Source organism: Fistularia commersonii, chromosome 30 (genome assembly GCF_037954325.1).
Source record: "Fistularia commersonii isolate RoL2024-O1a breed Wild chromosome 30, RoL_Fcom_v1.0, whole genome shotgun sequence".
Taxonomy (NCBI): domain Eukaryota; kingdom Metazoa; phylum Chordata; class Actinopteri; order Syngnathiformes; family Fistulariidae; genus Fistularia; species Fistularia commersonii.
This window is the reverse complement of record NC_141313.1, coordinates 11,389,725-11,400,291: the sequence shown is the minus strand read 5'-3', so window position 1 is coordinate 11,400,291 and position 10,567 is coordinate 11,389,725. Positions and strand designations below refer to the sequence as shown.

The 10,567-nt window shown below is 49.3% G+C and overlaps 1 protein-coding gene across 1 annotated transcript in view; it reads left to right on the top strand.

Moving 5' to 3' along the window:
* The first annotated feature begins 824 nt into the window (after positions 1 to 824).
* LOC147216429 (ubiquitin-conjugating enzyme E2 E2-like) overlaps positions 825 to 10,567 on the top strand; it is a 43,451-nt gene continuing 33,708 nt past the window's right edge. The window contains exons 1-3 of the mRNA XM_086178171.1: positions 825 to 973; positions 3,955 to 4,143; positions 5,056 to 5,106. Of these exons, the coding sequence (XP_086034297.1) occupies positions 3,956 to 4,143; positions 5,056 to 5,106 (239 nt within the window). The 5' untranslated portion in view covers positions 825 to 973; position 3,955. The remainder of the gene's footprint in view (positions 974 to 3,954; positions 4,144 to 5,055; positions 5,107 to 10,567) is intronic.

Below are 10,567 nucleotides of genomic sequence, written 5' to 3'. Positions count from 1 at the left end.
GCACCTCGTTGCAATAATATGTTTATTATTTATTGTTTTTCGGGGTTTTTTTTACAACTCTGTGGACAGCTAAATGATATTTTGTTGTCGTTTCCAGAGTGCACATGTGACAATAAACACTTTTAAACATTGTTAAAGTGTAAGGAATACAACATCGATGTGTTATAGTGCTGTATATATGAATAGTGAATACGACCTCATGAAAATACAATAAATGTTGCTTCTGACTCCGTATAGATCAGTTGAACTCCCACACAAAGCTGTCGTTTTTCAATGCTAACTGCATCGTGGACACGACTGATCATGTCCAACCAGATTTGATTTTTAACTAAAAAAGACTGTAGTAAGAGAGAAATTATGTCAGAATTAACCAGGACCCCCATAGCCAAGGGAGCAATGAACTTAAACATAAATATTCAACATAAATCTTCAATCTTTGTAGTTACAGTTAATTCATATTTCATTGTATTCTTATTCTTCCTCCTTTCTACTATTATCTATTACTGTTGTGTTTTTACTTGAAACTCTGGCACAACAATTTCCTTCGGGATAAATAAAGTTGTTCTCATCTCATCTCAAATATTATTATAATGGTATTCTTCACATACACTATAAAAAGTCCTGCCATATTCTCTAATCTTCTGTCTCTTCGTAATCTAAATATTTAGACTCTAAATATTCAGATTACGATCCTGATCAGATCTCGATCACATTTTATGGAGGGGGGTTATAAACATCCTTATAAAAAAAAAAAGGATAATCAGGCTTTGTTTATTGGTGCTTTTATTGTGGTAGTGAAAACCGGAAGCGTGTGCGCAGCGGTCGCGGAGCTTGACGGTCAGTTTGGCACATTTGTAGCAGTCAGTTGTCGGAGCGGACCGGAGCCTCGGCAGCCGGAGAGCGGATCGCGGGACGAATAGCGGCCGGTAACGCACGGTTCTGTCAGCGGGGAGCGTCCGAGCCGTGGGGGAAGGTAAGAAGCGGAGCCCCGGGGGGGGCGAGCGCGGCCTTTTAGGGGGATATCGCGGGGCGAGGGGGGCGGAGAGGGCGGCTTGGAGAAGCGGGGGGAGGGTGGGGGGTTGGAGGGCGGGGTGTGTGTGGGGAGGCGTCCGCGCCGCCTTTGTGCTGGAGGATACGGGGAGGTCGGCGGCGGGGGTTCCCGGGCTCTCCGGTTCCGGGGCTCCGCGGCTCCAGGGATCGGGGGCTCCCCGGGCTCCGGGGCTACGGAAGTCCGGAACTCCGGGGCTGCAGGTGAATCCCGCCCTCGGATGGTCGCCGCCTAACTCCGGCTCCGGGGGCACCGGAGGGTCCTCCGCTTCTCCCCGGGGCAGCTGGCCTTCAGCCCAACTTCTCCAAGGACTTGGAGAAAGACCCGGAGGAGAAACCGAAGAGATGTCTGACAGGGTTTCTCCAGACGAAGATCTTTTGAGCCGAGGGGGAGGGGGGCTTCCTCCTGGTTCTTCCTGGCTCCTCCTGGAGAAATACCTCAGGTGGAACTTCCTCTGGTGGAGTAAAGTTACTGGTGAAGTTCCTGGAGGGAAGGTCGTTGGAGCAACCAGGAGGACGTGTGTGTGCAGGAGAGGAACCCGAGAAGAACAGCGAGGCCTCAGGGTGCAGAGATGAAGGAGGAGAAGGAGATGAAGTATGAGGGTCAATGGTCCAGAGGAATGGAGATGGTGGAGAAGATTTGGGGGAATGTGTGCAAGCAGGTCGGGACAGGTTGAGGAAAGTGTCATGAAAGAGATTAATAACTGACAGGAAAGATGGAGAAGACGGAGGTGAAGAGCAGCCATGGTGTCTGATTTGAAGACCCTGAGGTGGAGATGTGGAGGTGGGGATGATGGAGAAGATCAGAGGGAAAGCACATAGTAAACACTCTGGAGATAAAGTCACACTGAGATGGTTTGGACATGGACAGAGGACGGATGGAGAAGATCTGGGTAGAAGGATGCTGAGGTTGGAGGAGACCTAGAGGAAGGCCAGAGAGGAGCTCTATGGATGGAGGGCAAGAGGATAGGAAGGGAGTTGGTATGAGAAGAGAAGGTTCCCTGAAGGGGGAAGAAGAAGATGAATATTGTTCTTCCATCCTTTTTTTGGACCATCTGAACCTCACACAAGAACATTCAATAGTTCTAGTTCTTTTTTTTTTTACATCAAAGTTCCAAACCAGCTTCAGGTTGTTTATATATATATGTGTGTGTGTGTGTGTGTGTGTGTGTGTGTATTGTTCGTCTTCATAAGAAGTCATGTGAGAGTCGATAAATCCAATAAAACACAGAAGAGTGTGAAGTGAGAAAACAATAATAGTAAACTGGGTATTATATTACATAATATTATATTATATTATATTATATTATATTATATTATATTATGTTATATTAGGTTATGTTATGGGTAGCACGGTACTTGGCGCTTCAGCCTCACAGCCAGAAGGTCCCTGCTTGGATTCCCACAGGGTTCCTTCCTGTGCAGAGTCTCCATGTTCATCCCGTGACTGTATGGGGTTCCTCAGGGTTCACCAGGTTCCTCCCAAAGTCCAAACACATGCAAGGGTTCACTGGAGACCCAACATTGCCCAGATGTGTGAATGAGAAGGTGACTGGTTGTGTGTTTATGCAGCCTTGTGATTGGCTGGTGAGCAGTCCAGGGTGAAACTCTCGTCTGGTGGCAGCTGGGAAAGTCTCTGCCCCCAATGCTCAGCAGGAGAAGGTAGACGATGGATGGATGATGGATAGGTGGCTTCGTCAGCATCACACAACAAATGAAGTCTGTGTGTGTGTGTGTGTCTGTGTGTGTGTCTGTGTAAGTGAGTGTGTGTCTGTGTGTGTGTGTGATACACTCCACTTTCCAAATCAATGATATCAGTTGCAACATCTAGCTAAAACATTGTAAAGTGAAAGGGTGTGGGATCAAAGTCTGTATGTGTGTGTTGGGGGGGTATATGCGTGTGTGTGTGTGTGTGTGTGTGTGTGTGTGTATATGCGTGTGTGTGGGGGGGGGTATCTGCCCTCTCCTCAGGGTGATTTACTGCTCTGTCTGCAGCAAATACCTTGTGCGCGTGTGTCCTCATACAACAACGAGGCCTAGCACACAGTGTTTGTGTGTGTGTGTGATCCATTTCATCACCACACACACACACACACACACACACACACACACACACACCCTCCTCCTTTCTACCATCCATCTGTGACATCTACAGTCATCATGTTTTTATTTTCCATTCAAAGTTCTGGGTCTCGGGTGCTTCTGCAGGCTTACAGGTCTGAACCTTCTTCCAAAATGGAAGGTCAAATGGTTCAATTCCCACTGGCTCAACACCTAGACACCTTCATACTGATTATATTTCAGAGTTCATATTTATTAGAGATTTTTGCATTTCAGTCCATGTTGACAGATAATATTCACTTCAACAGATTAGTTTTGATGTTATTATTCACCACGACGAGCCATCGCACCCAGACTGAACCCCCCACATATTATGATGCACTTCCTCCAATACCATACACACACACACATGCACTGATGACGGCAGCCCATAGGGTAGCTACTGGGACCCCCACACCAGCAGCTGATACACAGACAGATTTAAATCTATGCATATAAACATAGAGCATGTAAACAAGTGTAAAAAAATGCCAGCCCCATGATTCTCACCAATCAAATGAAGGTGTTCCTCTTCTGTCCAGCCACTTCCTGTGGCTCCCAGAGGCCCATGTGTCTATTACAGGCAGCCATCTTGGTTGCTCTGACAGCAGATCGTGCCGCAGCTCCGGTCCACACCGCGGGGAATTATGGGAATTTGAGTCCTTTTGCCCTGTGCACGTTAAACAAATTAAGAATGCAAATTCATTGAATCTGGATGAATGGATGTGTTCATTTTGATACCTGCGATCTACGATTTTCACAAACACTCAGCCATTCATGATATGTGTGTGTGTGTGTGTGAATCAGCATGTCCAGCGAGGTGCAGCCAAGGCCAGACAGCCCTAACACCAGCGGCGGGAGCTCGGACGCCGAGCAACGGGAGGCGGCTCCCGCGGGGCCTCCGGGGCCCGAGCAGCGTGACCAGAGCCAGCCTAAGAAGAAGGAGGCCAAGATCTCCAGCAAGACGGCGGCCAAGCTGTCCACCAGCGCCAAGAGGTATGGACGCTCAGGGGCTTCACGCGCTCACAGAATATTCCTTCACTCTGACCGAGGAGGAGGCGCTGTTTGGTCAGATGGTTCCACGGGTCAGGTGGTCGTCTTCCTAAACGGCGCTGATGTTTTGGAGGCGGATTTTGCCTGGTTTTATTTGGTAATACAGTAAACTTGACACTTTGAAAGCACCATTTTTTAAACGATCAGGGTGCCTCCAACGTCTGTTGTGTTTCCCCGCCGCACTTGAAGGCATGTTTGAAAGTAGAAACGAGAAGGTAAGTAAGAGAAGGTTTCAAGTCAGGCCAGAGGCCTGAAGCATCACTGGTCTGAGACTCCTGAAACACTCGCTCAGGTGAAACAGCCCTCGTGGCGGTCTGATGACCGCGAACAGGAAGTGGCACATTTCACTGTGACGGCTGTCGAAGAGGATTAGAAGTGTGTGGTGACAGATGGTTTAAAAAAAAAAAAAGGGCCAGTGTTGTTCTTTGAGGTGAAGTTTAATCTTTAAACGCCGATCCAGAGTGAAGACCAGGCCAGATAAAGTAGATCCATCCCCAGATCATTGTGGGAAAGCCTTTTACTGATTTCGGCTCTTACGTCAGCAGCGGGTCCGTGTGACGCCTACGGCCCAGCAACGAGGCCAAATACTGGAAAGCAGAGGTTTAGTTTTAGTTGGTGAATCCCTGATGAATCCTGTTTGTTTCCCTTATCTGACACAACCGGGAGACACCAGCACCTCCTCAATGCCTGTCAGAAGTCCTTGTGCTCTGGAGCTCATTAGAAAATCAATAACTGTGTTCACTTACAGATTGATTTTTTTTTTTTTTTTTTTACAGGCAGGAAGTGTGGATGGGTGTGTATGTATACATGTATGTGTGTGTGTGTGATTTTAACACAAAGCTTCATTTGTTTCAGGATCCAGAAGGAGCTAGCAGAGATAACTTTGGACCCACCACCCAACTGCAGGTAGGAGCCTGATGATTGTGTTCTCATAAAAATGCCATTTACTATGACACCCGCCTGAGGCACGTGTGTGTGTGTGTGTGTGTGTGTGTGTGTGTGAGCGCGCTTGCATGTCTACATCTGTATCCATGTGTGGGGAAGGAGGGAAATCCAGTGCATTTCAGAAGTGGAGGCTCATCTGCAGCAGAGAGCATCCAGAGAGATGTGCTGTGTGAATGAAAGCGATAAGTGTGTGTGATTGACGGCTCGTCGTCGTGGAAACCCAGTGGTGGGCTTTCATCCCACGGGCCGGGAAAAGCCCCGCTGTGGCTGAGCCGACGGCAGAGCTGGTCTCCATGTGAGGTTTTGTCCACACTCCTGACAAGCTTCTCCTAAGAAGGTTTCCTGGATCTCTGCGGGGAAACAGTGCTGATATCAGGGGCGGCTTCTAGGTGGTGCAATGCCCAGATACTCTCTCCTCGGGCAAAGCACTCAACCTCCAGCTGCTCCTGCTGGTGTGATTAGCCCTGGTGTGTGTGTGTGTGTGTGTTTTATCCAGTTTGAAGCTCTTTGGAAGCTCTTAAGAAGTCCACGGTGATGGAGGAGCTCCATAAGCCTGTTTCAGGGATGGATCCTGGGTGGTTAATCTGAGGGACGGTCCCACCAAAACACGCTACTTGGCTAGCTATGCTATCATTAGCTGAACACCACCTGATATTTGCAGATGATACCCTTCTTGCAGAAATCAAATCAGAACCAGAAGACTGTCTGAGCTCTGCTTGCTCAGCGTTTCTGCTGAGGTGCCTTCCAAATTGCGTTTGTTGCTGCTTTGGTGTTGTTTCAAACGCCCCTCTTGATGGTGAACCCTCAGACGTGCTTCCCGCTGATACCCCCCCAGGGTTGCAGAAGGCGTGCTGCTGCACCTCCTGAGCGTGGAGGCGCCTGAACTCGTTTCCTCCTCAGCTCCCCCGCTCAGGCCATCGGCGAGGTCCATCCACTGTGACGTGGCGGTGGTTGTGGACGTGGTGGTGGTCTTCAGCTCTGCAGCTCTGCAGCTCTGCAGCTCTGCAGCTCTGCAGCTCTGCAGCTCTGCAGCTCTGCAGCTCTGCAGCTCTGCCCTGGGTCACCTCACACCGTGTCCGTCCTTCCCTTGGGTCCGCCTTAAGCCGAGAGCCCGCTGTTTTGGCTCCTCGAATTGCAGTTTCGTTTTCTCGTTGTGGTTTTTCTCCACTTCCGATCTACTATATCGCTGACTTCCTCCTCCTCCGCCTCCTGTGTGACATGTTCAGCTGAGGTCAGGCAATCAGTTACTTCTGGTTTCCCCTCCAACTCATTTTAAAACTGGCGGTGCTTTATTTGGATTTGCGTCTCTCAGCAGGGGGAAGCTGCGAATTTCAGCGCGTATCTAAAGAACTCGAGGCTACGCCGAGCAGCTGGAATCCTTTTTGTCAGACACAATTTCACTTCTCCATCCACGAGTGTGTGTGTGAGACCCCCCGTCACAGGCTTTCCTTGTTAAATGTTGTCATAGCAGCAGGACTCGTGTTTTCAAGGTGTTTCCCGCTCTGGTCCCGAGGAGTTTGCAGCGCCAAAACACCTAGACCTCAGTGACCGAGCTCGTAACTCAACTTGCTCATATAGCAAATTCAATTTCCTGTGAAAATGAATCGAAATGCTATGAATTTTTTCCAGAGCTTCAGTTTTGTGACACATTTTTAAATGATAATGTGTAATAAAAGAGAACATAAAGGCATAAAGTGGTTTTATTAAGAGTATGTACCTTGAAGATGGGACAGAGACGCCGGTGGCAGTAGATGGTTGGAGGAGGTACGGGGAGTTTTTCATTTGGAGCTCTATCCTAAACTTCACTTACAGGCCACACAATCAATGCTACAATGCTATGCTAAATGTAACGTGCACGCTTTGCTACACTTAATGTCTAAACTCCATTTATGGATGGAGTGAAGCCGTTCCCCTTTCTTACACCATCAAACTGTCCCCCACCGGTCTGAATGGCTCTTCCACGTTCCCGCTGTCCGCCGCACCAAATCCCTGTAACTGTATCCTGCCTTCTCGCAGACGATACTCCCCGTCACTGTATCTGACCCAGGACAAGGCCTCCATCTCTTCACGGACACGCACTCCCCACTCGTGTTTTTCCATGACTTTTTCTGAGCCAGTATGCGGCGACCGGTGCCTCCCGCCGTCTTCAAACGCCACTTCCCCGACGGCGGTGTCCATGTGGGTGTCAAAGGCTCATCCGGCTCGCTGCTAACTCAGATCTGAACTCGGATCACAAAGCTGAGCATCCGCTGAGCCACGGCTGGTATCTGGGAAAACTCCCAAGTTGATGCACCCAGAAGTCAGTGTTTAGCTGTATGTGGAGGGGGAGGCCCCTCCTTGCAGACCCATATGCCAAACTCCACCTCAGGTCCACACCCGCGTCCCAACATGTTGCCATAAAAACCCCATTCAAACCCTCAGTGTCCTACCCGACCACTCCATCGATAGCAGAGCAAATGTTCGGCCCCCATCCGGAACTCCTGCACACTGGGAGCTCCACAGTCTGCCGGAGCTGAGGAGACGCCCTCCGAAAGCTGAACTAGCCCGTTAGCTCGGACAAGATCTGACAGCCGGCGATCTGTGACTCAGTTATTTCGAGGCCTTGGAGGTGTTTTGTTGCTCCTCTCATTCCATCTCACGTGCCTGCTGTGTCTCTGACTTTTACTCTTGGCCACTTTTCCGTGTTTTAAAGAAATAACTACGATCCAGCAATAACCCCATGATACTTTTCGGTCACAAATCACATTCCCTTTTGTGTAGTTTGTTTCAGCTGGCAGGCATTTGGGATTCAACAAGATGCTTAAAAACAAGTTTTGAGATGAAAACATTTTTCTCTGCTTATTCAGTGCTTGTGATCCAGTCCTTTGCAAACAGTCACAGACTCACTACGTATAATTCTTCTTCTCTAAGTCTTTACGATCCTGAGCTTTATTGTAAAGCGCTAATCAGTTTCCCGCATACGTCGTGTGAGGAGCAGCAGTGCTGCAGTCACGCCACTGCGAGCACTCATGGGAGTGTTGTGTTGACGTTCAAATATTTATGCGCAATTAATGTCCCGGCGTTTTCCCGTGTCGTAGCGTTTGCCTGTGAAATGTGGGCCAGCCGGCGCACGGCATGTTGATCTACGGCCCTGCTTTGCAGCGTTTGCTTTCCGGTGGAAGCCTTGTTGAACGGGGCGCAGGACAGATGGGAAGCCCGGCTCATCATCTGGGTCTGCTGGGTTTACCACGCGCTGGCTCACAGCTGGATCTCACACTTTCTGTCAAAGCGATGTATTTGCACCCCCCCACACACACACTCGTGTAAAATCTTTTTTTTTATATTAAAAAAAAAAGCATGATTTTAATGTTTTATTCACACAAATGTTTTATAAACACATCTAGAGACGTACGGCCATTCACCCTCTCATTCACACGTCTGGACAGTATCAGGTCTCCAGTGAACCTCCTGCATGTGTTTGGACTGTGGGAGGAACCTGGTGAACCCCACGCAGACACGGGGAGAACGTGGAGACTTCGGGGATCTTCCGGCTGTGAGGGGGAAGCTCCAGAAGCTGTACCGCCCCACCATGATATCAGTAAAAGGAAGTAAATAAAAAGGATATATTGCAGGCAGACACCTGAGACCCTCCATCAACGCAGCAGGTCCGCTATGGTCTGATATCCAGCTGAATGAGGGGGTCCTTCAGGTCACCGCCCATCTGCCTGCGCCCCCCAAAACAAGCCAAAACTGGCTAAAGCTCGCCATTATGTCTCCTGACAAAGGAACTCCAAAATAGTAGCTGTGGGGGGGCAACGACGTTTCACCGGCAGACATTTTTATCGATGTGCCCCCCCCGGTGTGAACGGAGGCGTCCTTCAGGAGGCCCGTCCTGCAGCAGCGAGTGAGGAACGGCGTGCACGAGCCTATTTGCCCCTGATTGTAATGTAGAAGTGCCTGTCGGGTATTTCCCGAGAGGCTGTGGCCCTCCTGCTGTGTGATTTCGCCTCTTACCACAACGCAGCCTGTTCCTTTGTGCGGAAAGTGAGGTACAATTGCCGCCTGTGAAAACCCTGCACAGTGCACAGGGGTAAATGCCCGGCTGCCGTACCTCTACGTGCGTCCGGACGCTCCTATTCCAGCCCGCCCCGCTAACCTAATTGATTTGACAGAGTTAAAAATACAAGGAATGCAATGGCTGTGAATGGTTGCTGCGATGCAGCTCATTACTCCACAGGTCTCTGTTGTTTTTGTCTATTTTCTTTTAAAGCGCTGCGGCAGAATTTAAGCGGGGCTCATGATCACAGCTGCTCCTACAAACATCCTCTCTGGCTCATTTCCTGCGTTTCCCTCCCTAATGGAGGGGCTGGCGCTCTTATCCCTCCCGAGACCCCGAAAAAATATAAGAAACACCTCTTTATGACAGCAGCCCGCCTCATTTTTGATATCACTTGGCATTATTTAGTTTGTTTGGGCCGACATGAGAAAATGTTTATCGTCGGTCTCTTTAATGGTCTTTGTCGGGCTGCCAGGGAGTAATTAATTGAATACGACAAGCATCCCGGAAGGGAATGTAAATAGCCGGCACAGATTATTAGCCGGCTGCACACTCCACCTTTTTCTGCCTGCGTGTGTGTTTTCCGTAATTACCAGAACCCATTTCACGATCGCCCCGGCAGATAAGATGCTGCCATTGGCTAGAAGGAAGCGCTGTGTTCGGAAAGAGAAACCAAAGCGGCGAGGCAGAGGAAGGGGGTGGCGATGCAGAACATGCGGGACGCTCAGATGACTCCATCTTCACGGGAGTCGGCCGGCTCGCTTGTAATATCAGCCAGAATCACTAATCTGTTCCACCACTTTGGCAATCCATTCATCGGTCTGAAAACAGCTGCTTCAGTGCCTAGCTTGTTCTGTGAGGGTAAAAAAACCTTTGCCCTAACGTCCCTTCACAAGGTTGCTGGTTCCATCCCGGCTCTTCCTGTCAGCATCGCACTGGACCTCCCAGGTGGTCCCGTTGGTCTGGTTAGCAGCTTGCACTGTGTTTTGTGAACGGGGGAATGCGATTCCAGTGTCCACGTGGAGACCATTTAGCATGAATTCATCCAAGAGTAGACCATCTCTCTGGACAGAAACAACAACAACACTGGATCGGTCAAGCCGAAGTGAGAAACCTCATGATATTGATATTTTAACCCTTCTTCAGCTGCACAAATGTCATACTGCGCTGTCACCGCCTTGGCCCATGGATTATCTCCACACCCGTCACAAGAAGAGAAGGTCAAAATCACGTTTCCAGTCTCTGACTGTGAGCTATTGGGCCTGGTTAACCGCAGAAAGCAGCGCACGTTCATCCTTTAGTCACAAATGACTCACATGTCGAGGCCTCAATTGACACAAACAGTGCGCGACTCCATCGCAACACACACTTTTGTTTTCCTATTTA